The sequence below is a fragment of the Cannabis sativa genome, chromosome 6 (genome assembly GCF_029168945.1).
Source record: "Cannabis sativa cultivar Pink pepper isolate KNU-18-1 chromosome 6, ASM2916894v1, whole genome shotgun sequence".
Classification (NCBI taxonomy): Eukaryota; Viridiplantae; Streptophyta; class Magnoliopsida; order Rosales; family Cannabaceae; genus Cannabis; species Cannabis sativa.
The window spans coordinates 36353130-36374446 of NC_083606.1; the positions used below are offsets into that span (position 1 = coordinate 36353130).

The following is a 21317-nucleotide window of genomic DNA, read 5'->3' on the forward strand; positions in this document are numbered from 1 at the left end:
TGACACTTGGTTTGTGGTTCAGTGCTATTGACCTATCCCGTCGGTACAGGCTGGAGTATGACCAGCAGCCGGAGTATGACCGGTTCGACCGATCAGGAGGATACTTGTCAATAGTACCGTCCCCTGAACGTTCAAAACTCAGTACCATGTTGGACATGGCAGTAGTGCTCAGTACCATGTTGGACATGGCAGTAGCGGGACTCAGTATCGTGTTGGACACGGCAGTCAGTTTTATGTATGATATTATTATGCTTTTCTTACTGAGTCTGTCGACTCACAGTTTATGTTCATGTGTAGGTAAAGGCAAGGCAGTTGCTGATGGACCGTGAGCGAGCTTATGAGATTGTACATGTCGGGGCGGTTAGGCCTGGAGCGTACGATCCTCGGGACAGCACGACTGAGATTTTTGAAACTGTCGTTAGACGACTTTCATTTTGATGTAAAAGTTAATCAGTTAAAACTTTAGTAAATATTTTTATAAATCGGGATCCCGAGACTTTTGTCAAATGGTTTATAAGTTTAATGAAAAAGCAAAATTTTAATTAATCACGTTTTTCCATAAACCTCGTTGATTAGCAACGAGCTGCACAGTACGTTTAAAAATCACGTAATACGCCTAAGATAGTTAGGGTGTTACAGGAATCCTTTGAATTGAAAATTGATTCATTCAAAGGTAGAATTCAGCATGGGATTTTAATGAAAAATAAGAAGGCAGAGAAGGGAGGCCAGTATGATGGTTGGTATAGGGCTTTGGGATGTCCATGGGTTTTTACGGTTTGGTTTTATGAATGCTATCCTGCTATGGTGAATTCTTTCTGTAAAAGAGTTTCATCTTCTATTCCAAGGATTCTGAACTGGAGCAACACCATTGTCACCAAAAACCCAACTCTTCGAGACTTGAAGGGCAAGATTTTTGATTTGCCGTTGAACAAGGTAAATTACAGTTTCTTTACTGTTTCTTTTCAGTTTTATTTATGTTGTTAATTTTTAGTTTTTTAAATTGTTTTTATATTTTCATATTCTGTTTGATTATGCTGTTCAGTTGAAGATCAAAAACATGTGTCCTACTGATGAAGAGAGGCAGAAGCTTCAACTTGACGGTTTATTTCTTGATGAGTCTATTGATGACCGTGGTGTAGCGAAGCAATCATTTGAGAGTGGGTCATCTTCAAAGAAATCTGATTCAACGGATATTGATTTGATGAAATCTAAGTTGGAGATGGTCATTTCGAATCAAGCATCATTGGCCGAAGACTTCATATCCTTGAGGTGTTTTGTTGATCTTAATTTCAAGTCCGTAATGACTGTAATTACGGATATTCAGGAGAAGGTTAATGCCATTCATCGTCGTCCTTCTGATGAGGTATTTATTCATAGTTTATTGTTTATATTTTTTCATACTTTTTTTTTAGTTTCCTTACTGTTTCATTTAAGTTGCATTTATGTTGTTTGATTCAGGGAAAGTCATCTGATGAATTAGTAACTCAAGATTCTAATGATGATGATGATGATGATGATGATGATGATGATGATGATGATGATGATGATGATGATGATGATGATGATGCTGAGGATGATGAGAAGGAACTGCCTGATCCAGAAAATATGGATTTCGACTCCGACGATGGTGGTGAGTTGGTTAAAGTTGGTGGTGATGCTGATGATGCTAAAAAAGGTTGTTACTGATGTTGCCCCTGCTGATGTGAATCCATCTGAGGCTGTTGGAGGGAGTGATGAAAATGCTAAGGATGTTGAGAAGCCAAAGGGCGATGAGTCTCGATTAAAGGGGGACGATTTCTTTGATGGGTAAAGCCAGCTTGAAATATATGATGATCAAGTTATGTTGGTTGGCTTGGAGGCTGTTGGTAAAATCCATGTAAGTGTATTTTTAATTGGTTGCAAGAAAATTAGATTTCTTTTTGGTTGCTCAATAGTTTTTAGTTTGTTTTGCAACTTTTTAAATTCAGTCTTTCATTTTTAAGTCCCCGCACCCAATCCAGATGTTGTTGGTCAAAAGTCAGTTGCCCTTCTGTTGGAATTTATTTTACCAGGATCTTAGATCTACTCACAAGTATGTTTATTAACACCCTGAATATGAACTTTCTAAAATGATGAAATAAACACATATAAAGTTTAGGAAACATTACATTGGGTGTAGCAGAATAATATGACTCCTTCCGTTCAGATATCTAGCCCTTGATTCCTTTCTGTAGCAGAGCATTATCAATATCTGAACCTGGATCTCTTTCTCTGAATCTTTGATGCTGAATTCTCCTTCTTGCTGAAAGTCTTTCTTCACGATCTTCCTCACTATGATTGAGGTATCACTTGCTGTGTGTGGGCACTACTCATACACTAAGAATTTCGAAATCTCAATGAGGAAGAGAGAGAGAGTGGGTTCGGCCAAAGATAGGGAGAGAGAGAGGCTCAGTTTTATTCTGAATCAGAAGTGTCAGAAGAAAAGTGTAATTTTCCTGAAGCCTTCACTATCTATTTATAGCATTCCACTAGGGTTAGGTTTGAATTATTTGGCATTAAAATAATGAAAATATCAGTTTAAATTGCCTACAAAAGTGGCCGGCCATGCTTAGTGGATTTGGGCCTCACTTTTTGCAATTTTGCAGTTTTATCAATTCTGCATCTGATTTTCTCAAAAACGCCAATTTTCTAATTCAACCATTTAAATGCCAATTCTAACTATTTAATAACTATAAATAATTATTAAATAATATTGTCATTTATCATATTTATTAATTGAGCCATACAAAGTATCATAATTAACAAATATGCCCCTAAAACTCTTTCTTTAGAATTTCGCCCTTACTTAGTGAAAATTCACAAATAGACGTAGTCTAAATTGAGAATTATAATTGATTAATCAAAACCAATCACATGAGTCTTACAAGCAATATTATCTCAACTAGTGCGGGGACCATGGGTCTATATAACCGAGCTTCCAATAAGTAGATCAAGAATTTAGCACTAAAATTCACTAACTTATTAATTCTTCGTTGAATCCACGCATAGAACTTAGAATTGCACTCTCAGTATATAGAATGCTCTATATGTTCCACCATATAGATGCATCATTAGTTATCCATTCTTATAATCGTAATGTGATCAATGATCCTCTATATGAATGATCTACACTGTAAAGGGATTAGATTACCATTACACCCTACAATGTATTTATTCCTTAAAACACTTGACCCCGTATAAATGATATTTCAGCTTATGTGAAATGAGTACTCCACCATTTATGTTTGTTTGGTCAAGCTCGAAGGGGATCATCCTTTGCTTACTATTCGCCAGATAGAAGCTATAGATTCCATGTTTATGATAGCGCGCGCACTCAATTGCACTACCGTGTTCCCAAAATGTACGTATTGTTGGAAATTATTTTACCAGGATCTAGATTTACTAACAAGTATGTTGGATTAACAACCTAATATGAATTCTAAAACAATGAAAATAAACACATATAAAGTTAGAAAACCTTACAGTGGGTGCAGCGGAATAATATGACTCCTTCCGTTCAGATCTCTAGCCCTTGATTCCTTTCTGTAGCAGAGCATCACCAAGATCTGAACCTGGATCTTCTTTTGTCCTTCTTTGATGCAGAAATTCCATAGTCTTCCATACTATGATTGAGATACCACTTGATGTGTGTGGGCACTACTCATCTCACAAGGATTTCGAAATTGCTCTCTATTTTTCTCTCTTAATTTCGTGGCTTTTCATCCATACAAGAGAAGAGAGCAAGGTTGCTTTATATAGGGAAAAGGGAGAGCACAACTTTCCAAATAAAACAGTTTCCTTAATTACTGTGTAATCAATTAACTGCCTTATTTAGTGTGATCCACCACTTTCCTATTATAGCTAGGCTTTGATTAGCAATTACATGGCAATTAAAAAATAAAAATAATAATTGGGAAACACAAAGGGAGTGCTCGGCCATAGAGGGAAATGGGCCTCACTTGGATTTTGCAGTTTCCTCAATTTTATTCTATTTCTCCAAAAATGCCATTTTTCCAATTCTAATCATTTAAATGCCAAAACTAATTATTTAATAACTAAAATAGATTATTAAATAATATTGTCATTTAAAATAATTATTAATTAGACATACAAAGTCTCTTAATTAATAATTAAACCTAGAAACCCTTTTCTTTACGATTTCAACCTTAAACTGTGAGAATTCATAAAGTAGACATAGTCTAACTTTTAGAATCATAATTGATTAATTAAAATCAATTAACTGAGTCTTACAAGCAGTATGGCCTCAACTAGTATGGGGACCATGGGTCTATATAACCGAGCTTCCAATAAGTCGAACCAAATTTACCAAGTAAATTCCCTAACTTATTAATTCCTCATTGAATCCACACTTAGAACTTGGAATTGCACTCTCAGTCATATAGAAACGCTCTATATGTTCCACGATATAGACACGTCATTAGTTATCCATTGTTATAACCCTAATGTGATCAATGATCCTCTATATAGATGATTTACACTGTAAAGGGATTAAATTACCGTAACACCCTACAATGTATTTTATCCTTAAAACACTTAACCCTGTATAAATGATATTTCACCTAAGTGAAATGAGATCTCCACCATTTATCTTCGTTTGGTTAAGCTCGAAGGAAATCATCCTTTACTTCTATTTGCCAAATAGAAGCTATAGATTCCATATTTATGTTAGAGCTCCCCCACTCAATTGTATTACCGTGTTCCCAAAATGTACGTATTACCCTGATACAAAACTGGGCTTAACTAACAAATCAAAGAACACGAGTAACACTCTTGAAATTGAGCCTAACCATATCAGGATTTCGATCATGTGATCTAGGATCAACAGTTGATATTGAATTGAATAGATATTACGGTAATTTTTAACATATCTAATCAAAGTTCAATATCGGTCCCTTCCGATGTATACTCCATATATCCGATACTGGTAAACTTTGCCAATGTCCTGGAAAGGACATAACACTTTTCCAAGGTGTAAGAATACATATCGCTGATTATACCATGTCAGTCTAAATCCAGTGTTCTGACAAATCAGGGAATCTACTTTTGAACATATAATAAAGATTATATTCCACTGTGCTGACAACACTATAATCTTTAACCAACCCATATGTTCTGGACTTAAAAAGAATTCATACATTATATACATATAATCATGAAATAAATCATGTGAACCATGCAACATAAAATGTTATTTCTGATCTTTATTAATAAGTAAATCTGATTATATGAAATGAGTTTTATTTAGGTCATAAAACCCAACACGTATCACCCTGACCTAAAAGTAGGCTTAACTAACAAATCAAAGAACACGAATAGCCTTTCAAGATTGAGCCTAATCATAACAGGATTAAGAACATTTGATCTAGGATCAACTAGGCGATATTGACTTGAATAGATATTACGGTAAGTTTAATAAATCTAAGTCAAAGTTCAATATCGGTCCCTTCCGATGCATACTCCATGCATCCTACCTGAGCTTTACTTTAACCAATGCTCTGGAAAGAACATAGCACTTCTCCAAATGTAAGTAAACTCTGTTGTAGATTATCATATCAGTAAAACCCTATGTCTAATAAATCTAGGAAACTTTATTCACATAGTCATGTTTACTTTCCAATGTGTTGACGGCACAATAAAAAGGATCAAGTATGTGAAAAGGGTTTCAGATGAATTTATACATTATGTACATATAATCATGAAATAAATCATGTGAACCATGCAACATTAAATGTTATTTCTGATCTATATTAATAAGTAAATCTGATTATATTGAAATGAGTTTTATTTAGGGCATTAAACCCAAAAAACTCCCACTTGCACTAATATAAAACAAAAAGTGTGTTTCAAATAATCTCAGCACCTTGATATACAAATCAAGTGTAGTAGTAGTAAACACCTCATAATAGTCTGAAAGGTTGAATTAAACACAACCTTTTCTCCACCATTACTCTTCCTTAATCACAAAATCATTGATAATGTGAAATTCCTCTCTATATGTCTACTCTCTTGGGATACTGGATTCTATACCTTTGGCAACTACTTTTGGTTAATCAGGAAATTAAAACTCGAAGTTTAAGGCAATTTGGAATGATGCCAAACATGTATAGAACTTTCCTTAGACTGAATAAGTACCTTTCCTGCAACCTTAACATTCAGTCCCTCTCTGGTAGACCTAGAGACTTCAGATAGGTTTTTACACTTCTCAAAAATCACTATTCCACCCCCAGAGTAACCACCATCTTATCAGAAAGATTTACTAGCACAAAGGCAAATTTCGAAATCTGATATGGTGTATTCTAAGAGTTTTAAACACACCCTTATAGACTAACATATAGTTCCTCTTCTTAATCTTAAGATTTACTTGATTGTCTTCCAATGTTCTTCTCCTGGATTAATCTGATACCTACTCATTACTCCCACTCAACAGCAGGTGTCTGGTCTAAGGCATACAAAAGCATATCTAAGACCTCTCACAGTTGATATAAGAAATTTTTTCATGGCTTTATATTTTCTGGAATAGTTGATACTTTTCCTTAGATAAATAAAATCTATGTCTAAGAAGTTGTGAAGCTTCTATAGATTGCCATTAGAAAGAAGATGCTTCAGCATCTTACTAAAGTAAGTTGCTTGCATTAGAGTAAGTAATTACCAGGTATACCACAAGCCATAGGTTTAGATAAACTCAAACCTATAATACTAGGAACAGGAAGTTTTGTTAAGTCCATTAAATAGACTTATAAACAAAATTTCCTTTTATGTCCTTGTAATAGAAAATTTAGGTTACTCCATGTGAATGGATTAAACCATAGTTCTATTGGCTTTTCTTCTTAGTTTCTTATCTTGACAAACCATAGTTCTATTGGCTTTTCTTCTCAGGTTACTTAGTCATTTTCTTAGAAAAGTAGTATTTGTTTGAACAAACACTTCCTTATCTATTGACTATGGGATGGTCCACCCCTAATCACTTAGAATAGCTAACAAACCATGGTTAACAGTTCTAGCTTTTCTTAAGATTTTGATTAGGTCATCCATGAATCTAGTAATGATTTACATTAAGTATACAACCATTACATCATTTTGAAATTGTATTACCATAGAAGGAATTAGGCAATGACTAGTAACTAATCATCAACATGCAACTCGAAATTTCTGGGGAGGTAAGTTTGGATATAATTTAAAAATCAATTTAATGATCTTTGAACTGCATATCCACTAACTATTTCTCCACCCCTATCAGTTCGCAAGATCTTTAACCACTTACCTTAATGGTTTTAACCATTGCTAGAAATTAATGAAATTTTTCAAACATTTCAAATTTCTTGCTAAAATGTATAATCTAGAGTTATCGTTTGAAGAATACAACGAAAAACTCATATCCACCCCTGAATGTACATCCATCTGCAAATGAGATGAACTACTTTTAGTGGATATAGGCAACTAACTCTTTGCAGAGATTGATCTTGTCAAATCCAGTATGAACAAGATACAAATGCCATAGATTAAAAAAAATGTGGTAGTGTCTTTTGATGACATAGGTTTAGTTACATCAAAGAGTTCTTAGAATACTGCAAGTGGATCCTGGTCACACAATACCTAACTCATATTCCATACAGTTTTAATCCATTAATAGAAGATGGATATTAAACGCTTGAGAAAGTGTAACTGTATTGTATTCTGGAACTAGAAATATAAGAAAATTTCTATTTGGAATCTAAAATTAAAGTCAAAGACTTAAATTTATACCAAATATAATGAGTAATTCTTTCTTGGACCACCATTACTATTTAAACTCTAAGTCAGATTTGCCCATACAAGTAGGAGATTTCTAAGATTGAGGATTTATATCAATTGGGAATAGAATTTCGGGATTATAATCATATGCGTCATTTAATTTCTTAAGAGAAAATATAGAATGACATGAAATGATTTATAGACCATTCATCCAATGATATGTTATTGAGCTTTTCGAAATGAATAAGCTAAGAGGAATTAGGATAATTTCGTTGATTAAATAAGAATCCAACGATGCTTCGATTAGCGAAAGTCAAAGTAATCTTATTTATACAATCTTCTTGTTTCATATTGTAAAAATACTAGTCTAAGGTGTCATCTATTGATGAACAGCTAGATGTCGCATATACAATATTTATCTTTCGAGATCTAACACTATTATGTATGTCTAATGGTGAAAATCCACTAGGGATTTATCTCATTCGATAAACAAGCCAAGTTAGACCAACAATGAAGATTCGAAATTAAACTACAACTTAATAACAGAAAATAACATGGTTCAATATAAATTCATACACAATTCAGAAATTATAAGCATATAGCAAGTAGGAATGACAAGTGAAAATACTAAAACATACAATCCTAAATAATTTCCAAGGTTTTCAACAAACTGATATCAGTGTCCCGTTTAGGCGAGAGTCAAAGCTACCATTCATTGAATAGAGTTGTCAGCTCGTCTAAAATGTTAAACATTCTAGCAACCTTTTATTCGATCAAGATTGGAATTCAGCGTTGTCCCGTTTAGGCGAGAGTCAAGGCAATTCTATCTTATGAGCTTCCACCATTGTTTCATAATTTGCAAGTCAAGTATGGTCGCCACCATTAGGCTGATCCATACCATACCAAACACTTACAAACTACTTATCATGCAAGGTTAAACGGTGCGAAATTGCTAATGAACGTTCCTCCATTAGGGAGGATTACTCACTAAAACAAACGCGGTGTAAAACCCACAATGGAGATCGAATATCTTAATAATAAAGCTCATTATTTAAAGAGAGTTGTATTTTCTTTGATTCTCTTTATTTAATCTATTTATTTTAAATATATATTTATTTAAAATTTCCAATTTAGAATGAAAAATTCTAAATATAAATTTTAATTTAATATTTATAAATTTTACTTAGATGGATATGAAAATAACATGAATTATTTCCATCTTAGTAATAATTTCCAATAAATATTTAGAAGAATATTCAATTTAAGTTGTTACAAAATTAATTTAAATTAATTTACAACTCAAATTTAATTTTCTATAAATATATATTGCATTTTGAAAAATTAAAGTATTTAAGAATACAATTTTCGAAAATGCATGTTAAAATAAAAAATTAATCCTGGAAAAAATATTCTAATTTAATGTTGGCCAAAAATTAATTAATAAAATTAATTTACAACAAAAAATATAATTTTCCTATTTAATTAAATATATAAGAAAATTTTCAAATATTTAAGTATGATGATGAAAATCAACTTAAATATTAATTTTCTATTTAATTAAATACAATAGAAAAATACTTCAAGCAAAAATATCATCTATCTAGATTTTCCTTTGACTAATTAATTCAATTTCTAATAATATACTTTAATTAAATTTATTTTAAATTAATCAATAAATGAAAAATTCATGATTTAAGTTGATCCAAGAATTAATTAAAATAAATAATTAATTTACAACTTAATCTATTTTTCAAGATAGATTCAAAATCATCTTGCATTATGAAATGCAATTTCAAAAATTGATTAATAAAATAATCAAAAATATATTTTACTTCATTTATTTTAATTAATCATTAAATGAAAAAAATTATTGATTTAAGTTGGTCCAAAATTAAAATAAATAATTTACAACTTTAATCTATTTTTCAAATAAAATTCGAAATTCCAACATTTAAGAAATGCAATTTCGAAATTTAATTAATAAAATAAAGAAAAAATATATTTTGAAAATTATTTAAATTTAGTTGAAAAAATAAATTTCAACTAAAAATAATTTTCTATTTAATTAAGTGTCAAGAAAAAGAAATATTTAAGTATCATGATGAAAATCAACTTAGATATTTAATTTTCAAATTAATTAAATATATTAAATTCAAGAAATAAATAATTAAGTGTAGAGAAGGCTTGTTTTTGTTTCAGCATATGAACACCATATTCTATTACCTTAGGAAAAAAGGTAAATATTCTTCCGCTGTGACATTGAATTCGAGGACAGCTGATTGTCTCTTTGATGATTACATCCAAGCTTTGTACCACAAATATAACAAAGCCAAGTCAATGAAGACTAAGATGTCACACATTCACGCTGCCCACCCAATAGCGCATTACATTTGCGGTTTGCGCATTCCGTGTTCTAAGCCTTGGTATGAAGCCGATCATGTGTTATTCATCATCAATCTAAGGAGGGAAAGTCATTGGGTGTTTGGTCGTCTTGACTTGAATGAAGGGATTCTGTTTCTGTATAATTCTTTGAGGACTGCGAAAATGAATGTTGCAGCTAGGAATGCCATGAAGGCTTATTCTGTGTTGCTGTCTTTGTTTTTTGATCTACTTGGTTTCTGGAAGAATAGGTCACATGCTACTGCTTTAGGTTCTGACCCTACAGCTCCTTTAAGAATCGTGGAGATTAGTGGTCTGCCGTCTCAGCAGAAAAAGTGAGTGTTTCTTTTAAGTTTATTTTATGTTGTTTTTTAGTTGCTAAACTGTTTATATTTTTTTTGTTTTTATAGTGATTGCAGAGCATATGTTGCTACATTTGCCGAGTTCTTTATCCACGGAAAGGATGTTCCTGCGGAGTTTGATATCGAAGTTTATCGTACTCGGCTTGCTGCACTTTTCTTCTCATATGGCCAAAGGAAAATTGATGAAAGCATTGATAGCGAGGATGAGAAGCAAAGCAAGTCTTCTAAGGCTTCTAAATTAAAAAAATAGGATCTTTTATTTTTGTGACTATTTTGTGTTGTTGGTTGAATCTATTATCAGACAATAGTTAGTGTTATTTGTTGAATATAGGTATTATATTTGGTTTTATACTCTGGATCTGGTTTAAAACTTTTAGGATACTTGACATTTAGTCCTTATAATATGTTTATTGTATAGGTTTGTATCAGCAAAAGTTGTATGTTTTTCTAATTGTTCAAGTTTTTATATACAGTCGCACAACTATAGAGAAACTATTATCCAACTGAATACAAACAACGTACTTATATTTCTAAATTGTGCTATGAATGTATTTTTATTCTCTGTTTTTTGCTCCTTTTTCCTTTATTTAGTTATGTTTTATCAATTCTTACCTGACTGCTTTTAAAACTGTAAAGAAGAAGTTATTCATGTACTTAATATTTACGAAGTGTCGCAACTGTAAAAAAACGATGTTGCAACTATTAAAAAATTGTTTCAAATTTCATATAAATGAAATCCCATGTATTTAGAAAATAACATATCAACCTGTTTGAATTTGCACACAGAATTAAACAATTCAAATATTTCATATGTATCTATTTTATTGCTTGATTGTTGCATGTCTTTCGATTGTGTCCGTGTTGACCACATTTGTTGCACCTGTTATGTTTTTTAGTATCCCATTCAGATAAAAACCTTCGTTTCCTTCGTCTTCCAGATCTTATTTTCTAGTTTGGTGGCAGAACAATGATATCTTTTATGTTTTGTGGCACATCCCATGTTTTGTGATTGTGTACCGGATATGTTGAGCCGCTGTATGTTTCAAGCCATGTTCTTGTGGTGTAATAACCTGAACAGTAGTTGTAAACATTCAAGTTCATCTCTTTTATAACAGCAAGTGCATGAGCACACGGTAACTCGTCAAGTTGGAATTGGTTGCAACTGCATGTTTTCTCCTTGAGGTTGATGACCCATGATGTGGTTAGTTCTACGACTTCGAACATGGTCTCGTTTATTGGTTTTACCTGCAGATTAAGTAAATTTATAAAATTGTTATTATGTATAACAACGGAAAACAAAATATCAAGAAACTATAATGCAACTAAAATATTAAACAGATTATTACATTTTCTGTCAATGAGTCCACAAAGTTGTTCACTAATTTCTTCTCTGTTGTAGGTGTTAAAAATGTTTTTGTTTTCTGTGCTTTTTTCCTGTTTGTGTATGTCGATTGTTGTATCAAAGCTCTCAATGACTCCATCAGTGTTGTGATTGGTAGCTCTCTAGCTGCTAAGTTTGCTGCATTTAGAGATTCAGCAATGTTTGAAGTCATAGTTGAATACCTGTTGTTTTTGCAGTGGTATCTTGACCATTTGTGGTATCCAACTTGTTGTAAATATGGTCTGACAGGATGTCCAAGCTGTCCAACTCGCTCATATGGTATTTAAATTTCCTCTCTGTGTATGCTCTGGCTGCAGCAAAGAATGGTTTATCCAGCTTGCTTGCATTCTTCTTGAAGGTTGCTTTTAGGTTGCTTAACAGGTGGTATACACAATAGCAATGCGTGATTTCTGGAGATACTTGAGCAGCTGCCTTAATTATGCTCTCATGTCTATCTGAGATCAAGCACTGTTCCTCTCTAATTCCATATGTTTCTCTTACTTTTGTGAAAAACCATTGCCATGAGTTGTTGTTTTCTGAATCCACAACAGAAAAAGCTAGTGGAAAAATGTGCCCATTTGCGTCTTGTGTACAAGCAGAGAGCAATGTACCTCCATATGTTGATTTAAGGAAAGTTCCGTCGACAACTATTATAGGTTTGCATTTCTTCCATCCTTTTATTGAAGCATCCAGTGCGACAAACAAGTACTTGAAGCTGTTGTCATCCTCTGTTTGCATGTGCACTATTGTTCCGGGATTAGTTTTTTGCAACATGTGCAAAAAACCGGGCAGTAGCTTGTATGATTCGTTGGCTTTTCCTCATAATTCTTCTTGGGCGTGCTCTTTGCTTCTCCATGCTTTCATGTAATTCATTCTCACCCCATACTTGTGTTTCATTTCTCCCCTGATGTCTTGTGGCGTTTGAGTTGTTTTTATGTTGGTAAACTGTGGCTTGATGTTGTTTCCAATCAATTTCGTTGTAGCTTGTCTTTTGTCGGCAAATCTTATGTTTAGATCACAAGTGTGTATCACCTTTCTGTCGTACTTTCGAATGATGAATGACTTTGTTGTCCCGTTTCTGGATGCCGTTAGTGCCCACTTGCATTTTGGATCCAAACAACAAATCTTGTATGTTCTTGCACATGATTTTTTCACTCTGAATTGGAAGCTGTGCCTAATTGCATAGAAACCAAGCACACTCTGCAGTGTTTCTTTGTCTTTGTATATTTGTGCTTCTTCTATTTCAGGATGTTGCGGATCTGTGATTAGTAGTTCGTCATAATCTGTGATTTCTGGTTCCTTGTTTTTGTTGTTTTCCAGTTGCTCAACCATCTCCTCTGCCACAAGTTTTGCATAGTCCATGAAGTCAAAATTTTCTCCCCCAAATTCCGGTACTGTAGCTTCAATTGAATGTTGTTGATTAGTTGAGTCTTCTGTTGTTGTTGCATTGTATTCGATCGGTTCGAAGGCGCTTGTATGTGTAATTAATGAATTGTCATTTCCCAAGAATGATGCATTGATAATTGTTGTTGGGTTGTGGATGACATTCACACACAATGGGTATGTTGTGAAGTCGGTGTCCTTCAGTTTGAGTTGTATGTAGAAATGCAGGCTTTGATCATCCTTTATCCTCAATGGTTGGTATCCTTCCTTCACTTGATATTTCAGTTGCAAAACAGTGGTTTCTTGGTTGCACTCCAGGACATCTTTGAGTTTCTGTTGCAAATCTTCATAGTTACAATTGGTTGAAATGTAATGTCCACTGGCTTCATAATTTTCATAATTCATTCGATCATCGAATTGTCCATTGTAGAAGACTAGGAATGGAATGTCTTTCCTTTCCTGTGTTTTTGCAATGGTTATTAGTGCAAGGCAACGAATTTTAAAACTGGTTTGATTCTGTTATGAAATAGAGTACAAACTTACTTCTATCTATGTCCCTTTGTTCAAGCATTGTATTTCTTGTCCTGATTCCTGCTTTTGCCATTTTTTTTTGTTAATAAACTACAAAGAAATGAGAATAAAACTATTAAGAAACTTCAACAAATATTTCAGAAGCTAACCATTTCTCAAACTGTTTTATCCTCTATCTTTTCAAAAATAAATTCCTGCAAAAAATGTAATTAAACTATTAGTAAATGATTATGCAACTGTAAATCAACTTAAAAACCACAACTCTTTTCTCAAAATTACATAGTTCTTACTCATTGTCACTTTTCATCATGTTTATTTGAATGAGATCAATTTCCAACTATTATAAAACTAATTTGCCACCATTTACATAAATCGTACCTTGTATATCTGCTAGCTTTTAGTACTCGTCATGTGACACTTCTTCATGATTTCTAAACCATTTTAAAACGATAATGCAACTGTAAGGCAACGCAAAAAATTAAAAAAAAAACCTCATTAGTATCATGTGGTTCCTTAATTAGAATCAGTTCTTGTTTTTTGTTTTAATAATCTGAATTGCCTGTTGTACACCAGTGAATCAACCAGAATGCAACTGTGTATGACGTATCTCATTGTTGAAAAAAATTTCATTTCATACCTTTTTTTGGATTTGAGGGGGAGCTCCAGATCTGTTCAATATAGATTTACATTACTTCAATCTGGATTTTCGACGCTCGTTTGAGTGATATTGCACGATAAAAAACCGAAATCAAATGTTTAATTTCAGTTTCTCCACGGTTTTCTGGTTTTTTTTTTAAATTTTCTGTTTAGATCCTTGGATTTGTTTGTTTCCTATTGAAATTCACCGGAATTTATGGTTGGTCTACGCTTGATCTGGTTTCATTCTGGTTGCGTAGCCGACTGCATCAATGGAGGTTCCTTCATCGTCTCCGTTCGTGACGTGCGGCTGAAGGTATAGGTCAGGTGGTATTTTTGTAATATATTCAATATGGGCTGTATAAATGTTGATTGGGCCGGCCCACAGTATTTTTGTAATATTTTACCCTTTTTGCAATTTTCCTGTTTTTTTCCCTTTTTTTTTTTGGTAATGGAATCAATAATAATTTTAATAAAATATATAATTGATCATATTTAAAAATATATTTATAAATTGTATTTTTATTTTTTATTTATTTATTTATTTTTTTTTTTTTTTGTAATCTCACATTGATTCTTGATTGTACAGTTTATGTTCTTCAATAAAGATTCAAAAATATTCAATTCATTCTAGTGTCCATTCAATCTCTGTGTGAAAGAGTTTGATTAAGTGAGCTGTGTGTGTTTGTGTTCTTGTATCTTTGGATTGATTCGATCACATCAATTCACATATAGAAGAAAAACAACCTTATATATATTTTTATTCTAGCATTAATATTTATTGTAATAATTGGAAAATCCAAACAAAATAACACATGATATTGCAGTGGTGGATCATGATATCAGCATCAAGTTTTTGAAATTGATGGGACCCAAAACCACTGTTAATAGTTCCGTCGTATTCGTATTCATATCATTATTTCTTTTCTTCTATATATATTGATATAGTAATGATAAAATTATTATTACGCATTACTTAATTGGCTAGAACGGGTTGCACATCGGGCACTGTAATGGGAAACTCATCGATTTCATCGGTCCAGGGATTCTTCTCCTTGGCCGGATTAACAGAACGGATTGCCTTCCAAACTGCACTGTTGCATTTGAAACCCGACCCAAATGCCATCTGCCAGACCCGATCTCCCCTCTGGACCCTACCTTTGGCTTCCGTGTAAGCTAACTCGTACCAAAGAGAGCTACTAGAAGTATTTCCGAACCTGTAAAGCGTCATTCTAGAAGGTTCCACGTGCCATTTCGTGAGATTCAGGTTCTTCTCAATCTCATCAAGGACAGCTCGGCCACCGGCGTGGATACAAATATGCTCAAAAGCTAGCTTGAAATCAGGCACGTACTGCTTGATCTTCATCCTCAGTACTTTCCTCCCCACTAGATTAGCCAAGAAGAGGATTTGTTCCGATACTGGGAGGACTAAGGGGCCTAACATGGTGATATTTGTCTTGATGGCGTCTCCGGCCACCGTAAGGAGATCCTTTGAGAGCTTGACGCCCACTTCTCCGTTGTTGTCTTCTTGCTGCATCACGCAACGGTAGCTCTTGTCATCCGCGCCCTTGTGTGTCCGCAAGGTGTGCATGAGTTGGTATTTGGAATGGCGGCGTTCAGAGGATTTGTTCGTTAGGAGGACTGCGGCGGCGCCAAGTCGGAACAAGCAGTTGGTGATGAGCATTGACTTGTTTGTGCCACCGTACCAGTTAAGGGTCATGCTTTCTGTGCTCACCACTAGGGCATACGAGTTCCTTTGGTCCTAATAATAAATATTATTTTCCATTCATCATTCCATTAATAGTCGTGTCACATTAATTCAAAGAAAACACGAAACAATATTCTAGATCCATTTCATTAATTTAATAGTGATTATTGATTAACTCGGGACCGATATGCCCATGTTATTAATAGACACGTATCGACACACAAATAGTTTTTTTTATGAGAAATGTTAAAAGGGTAATATTAGTGCTATGATCCTAAATGTCAATAATTTTATTGGTGTAATTAAGTATGGTCCATATAATTTATTATAATAATTTTGATGGAGTATAACAATAACAATAACAATGCTTTTTTTGTTTATTATTTGTTTGAGTCAAAGCATAGATTTATCATTGACTCCCGGTTTTGTAAAAGGCAAATAAGTTTACGAGCATACGTCGACAATGTACCATGTGCAGATAATTAATTTTCCAATATAGTATTGTATATGTCATTTTCATATATAGTTACTTCCTATTCATGTCATCTGAACTATTGATGTTGACAGTACTTTACTATGGACGGTCATGCTTCTATGATTTGAAAATTTATACACATGATATCTCAACCTTAGCCAGACATTACTATATATCTGCCGGACTAGCCATAAAACATAAAGAGTTCCATAAACAGAAAGACAATCCAGACTAGACATTACTATATATCTGCCATACTCGTTAGCATGTACATTGACACTACATGCATGCTTATATTTTCAAATAAATAAGGCTAGCCAATAAATAATAACACAGATTATGACGATGTTATCTAATATTTTCTATATTCACTAACTACTCAAGTGATTGAAATCATGATCAGTTTTAATCTACGTATGCTCGAATAACAATCCTTTTATGTTGTTTTTTTAGGTACTACAATTGTGTCTCGTAGTCCGTATTATTTATTTATATAAATTTTATTATTATATATAAGTATACAAACCTGTAACAATCGTTTTGCGAGGTCAACAGAAATAATTCCAGCGCTGCAACCCATCCCACCAAGACTATAGCTCAAAATATTCCCTCTGAGCTTGTAACGGTTAACAACCATGGCTGAAAGAGATGGTGTAGGATTGAATAAGCTACAGTTGACGACCAATATCCCAATATCCTTGAGATTGACTTTTGTCTTAGCCAACAATTCGTCTATTGCTCCAAACACAACCATCTCAACCTCCTCCCTTGCCTTCCCCATCGTTGCCATTGGCAGGTCCTCCAGCGCTGCCTGTGGTACATATGTCTTTTGTCCGTAGCCTGACCTCTCAATGATCTTCTGCTGAAACCCTATAAGATCGTCGCTAAAGGCACTCGCTTGCACAGTCTGCCGCATGAACGTCTCACGGCTGCACATTAGGGCAGGCTTCGGCTTGAAGCAAGCGAAGTCGACAAGATAAACATCTCGAGGACGCCATGAGAAGTAGAGCGTGATAAGGCACACAGTAAGGGCCGTGCACACAAGAGTACCGGAGACGAGCCCTAGGTCAAAGTGTTGGAAGAGTTGAACAATATCTTCAAGCGAGAGGTGACCTAGGGCTATGATAAGTGGAAGAAGGAAAAGATACTTTGCATTTGAGATTAAGTAGTGGTAACCAAGCTTGACGTACTTGAGTTTCACTGAGTTTTCTCCATTCTTCATGTTTCGAGCAATTTCTTTGTCGTTCCCCATTTTTTGTTCGTTGAACAGTACAAAAATTAGTGAGACTATTTATGATCTGTGATGAATTGGATATATAGAAGAAAATGGATTAAAGATGCAACTAATTTACTGAATACGGGAGATATTTATGAGGTTGTTCTAAGTACACTAAGAAAATGTTGGTCAATGAAAAGTACGGTGAATATTGTGCTAATATGACAATGGTTGTTATGTTTTTATAGATGAAGAGAAGGCGGAAAATTATGTAATTGATGAGGAATTACTTTAAATTTATTGACATTGCCTACTACCTGACTCGTGAAATAAATGTAAGCCAACTATCACCATAACCATCGACAACTACCACTTGCACTCTGTAAATCCACCGTATTATACATAAATATATAAAGAGAATTGTTAAAAGGTTACATTAACCATAACTTTTTTTATCCGTATCATACTGTTATAGGAGTAATTATATAACTTATAAATATAATTTATAAAAAATATTATTAATCAATCGCCACTTATAAAATATATACTAGTCACTACGGGTGCATCATAGTAAATGCTCATATAAAAATTTATGTGGAAATGATTCTTATGGTAGATATAAATACGTGCCAGTTATATGTGATTTATATATTTGTACGCTTTGAGAAAGCGAATAATTTAATATTTCAGAGACTGCAGCCAGGGACCAAAACTAGCCATACTTTAAATAATATTAAATATTTGTGAGAGAGCAACCTTACACTTTAGCTAAGAGCTATTTTCTCTAATCAAAGTATGTTATCAAAATTTTGTAAAATAGGAGCGCTAATGTTAATTTTCTTACAACCTTTTAGTTAATTTCTACGACTTAAATCACGTAACAAAATATTATTTTAATTTTCTTTATAGCGATATTCATTATACTATTACAACATTATCCCTATAAATTTTTAAAAAATACCAATTAATTTACAATGCGAAAAATAAAGTTCCTAATATTCTAATATACCACGTGCGTTCGAAAAACTTCAAACTTTTTTATGGCACTGTAAACTATTTAAAATTTTTAAAAAATTTACAGGGATAATATTATAATTATAACGAATACCACTATAAAAAAAAATAAAAAACAAATATTTCAACATGTGATTTCAGACATGGATGTTAACTAAGAGGTTGTAATTAACACTCCTCTTGTAAAGTAATAAAAAATAAAAATAAATAAAAAAAAAACGTGACAAGGCACTACAAAAAAATTTATTTTTAACAAAATTTGTGACTAAAGATAAAAAAGTTGTGACTAATTCTAAATTATCATTATTGTGTTGTGACTAAAACGTCCGTGGCAAAAAGTATTTGTCACAAAAATTACAATTTGTTCTGACTAAATGTATTTTTAGTCACAATTTTATTGTGACTAAAACTAAATTAGTGATAACTTGTAACTAAATATTATATTTTAGTCACAAGTAACTTTTTATTGTGATTAAAATTCACATTTACTCACAAAAAAATTATGTTATGACTAAAAAATTATCACTAAAAGTAGCAGTTTTTTGTAGTGAGGAGAGGCCAGGAACCCACTCATTACTAACTGGTTCCGTGCTTTGAAATAATATGTATTGGTTGTCATATGCATGCATAGTATGGTGATAGTTGCATATTGATGACATTGAATCATCTACCAAAAATTATTTTTTAATGTATATAATTAATATGAGTATTGTTATTGGGCACCATTAGTACCCAATACCTTCTATATAGGTGGTGCTTCATGATTGGTTCTGCGATATTTTTTAGAAGCTATTTTTTTAAGTTATATGAGATCTAATACTCAATTACACCAATAACGATATGACACTGAGGAGAGTGCTAGGCATCAGTATTGTCTTTTAACAATTTTCTAAAAATATATAAGTATAAAATATATTATTATATATTTATATTTAGGAGGCTTTAATTCTTGAATTTTTTTCTTCTACTGTGAGAAAATTACGACTAATAGTGCAGAATCAAAACAACTAAACTTTAAATAATCAAACGATTAGCAATGACAAGATTATCAAATCAACAACAATAATCGAATGTAAAATAATGCCGAGCAAATGGAATATATAAATCTAGACACAATAAATGCAAAAAATAAATAAATCAACACCAAGATATACATTGGTTCAAGTTTGATAGATTGATGTGATCTATGACTCTACTCCAATTGTGGAACACCACCAAAATCCTTCTTTATTGATTGAGTAAGAATAGGTAAAATACAGTCGAGACGAGATTCTTTGTTGAGTTCTTACTAAGTGTTTCAACTCTCACACTTATACCTAAGAATCTTCTTCATCTATAGAAGACTCTTAAGCTCAAACCCAATCTCTCTCTTTTCTATGCACCTCTCTCTCTACACCTCTCAATCTTTTCTCTCTTAAACTCTCAATTTCATCTGAACTGATTTCTCAAACTCGTGTCGAAATAACAAGTCATCACTAACCTGATGAAGGTGGTATTTATAAGCTTAGAATCAAGATCCTAAAGTTAGTAACGACAAGATATGAGGTTGTTAAGTTAGTTAGAAATAACTAACTTAACCAACTCCTCTTTGAGTGAAGCCTCCACGTCAGCTTAAGTATCAGGGCTTCTGGGAGCATATAAGAGCTTCTGGACTCAAGGACCAAGGACATTCGCTGGTGATGCTACCAGATAGGATTGAGCATCCTGGAGTCGACTATCCAAAACTATCATTCTAGGAGAGACAACTAGCCAACTAAAACTCCATCTTGTAGTGAGGCTAGCTTTCTTGAATACTCGATCCAGAGTGGACATGATAGTCATATGAGAACTCCCTTTCAAACTCAACAATCATTCAACAAAACACCTTTCGGGATTGACAAATTAGCTATATGTTTTTAAAAATATTTTATTTGGATTCCTTGTTAAAAATTAAGCAATTTTTTTTTACGAAACTCAATTTCGATAAAAATTGGAAAAGATATGAATTTTTGAAATTTGGGTGCTATGGCTGTCGAGTGGGTGCATCAAGTGCACCAGGCACTCGCACAACCAGGCACACGCGTGCGGTAGTTCGGACATCTCCCCTATCTGAAGACATGGAGCACCCTGCTAATTCCGTATCTGAAGGCTGTTGGCGCCGAGAAAACCCGCACATGCACCATGCACGACGCCGAGGTTCCTCGGCTGTCTCCTCCCATGCGCGCGCGTCCTGGGGAATTTGCAGTCTGTGAAGGCTACACGTGCAGCCTAGCTGCTGCCTCACCCCAAAATCTATTCTTTTAGGAATATTTTCCCAATTTTAGATTTTTCCAATATTCAAACCCAAAATTAAAATAAAATATATTTTTAATATATTTAAACTTAAATATCATTTTTTTAATTAATAATATTCATATTTTTAATAGAATATTATTATTTTATGATATTTTAAGGTTTAAATTTAAAAATTGATTACTTTATTT

The 21317-nt window shown here is 33.3% G+C and overlaps 3 protein-coding genes across 3 annotated transcripts; 1 reads left to right on the top strand and 2 right to left on the bottom strand.

The window, feature by feature from the left end:
* The first annotated feature begins 572 nt into the window (after positions 1–572).
* LOC133039467 (uncharacterized) lies at positions 573–1792 on the top strand. Its single transcript, XM_061118384.1, has 2 exons — positions 573–933; positions 1043–1792. Exons 1-2 carry the CDS (start codon positions 697–699, stop codon positions 1451–1453), a joined length of 648 nt encoding a protein of 215 aa, XP_060974367.1. The 5' UTR covers positions 573–696; the 3' UTR covers positions 1454–1792.
* A 9200-nt stretch (positions 1793–10992) lies between these two features.
* On the bottom strand, positions 10993–11992 carry LOC115695070 (uncharacterized). The gene is made up of 4 exons (XM_030622164.2): positions 11858–11992; positions 11582–11756; positions 11124–11139; positions 10993–11014 (listed from the first exon to the last, which is right to left on the bottom strand). Exons 1-4 carry the CDS (start codon positions 11990–11992, stop codon positions 10993–10995), a joined length of 348 nt encoding a protein of 115 aa, XP_030478024.2.
* Positions 11993–15174: 3182 nt separating this feature from the next.
* On the bottom strand, positions 15175–18129 carry LOC115695928 (3-ketoacyl-CoA synthase 11). The gene is made up of 2 exons (XM_030623024.2): positions 17152–18129; positions 15175–16204 (listed from the first exon to the last, which is right to left on the bottom strand). Exons 1-2 carry the CDS (start codon positions 17875–17877, stop codon positions 15419–15421), a joined length of 1512 nt encoding a protein of 503 aa, XP_030478884.1. The 5' UTR covers positions 17878–18129; the 3' UTR covers positions 15175–15418.
* Positions 18130–21317: the final 3188 nt, after the last annotated feature.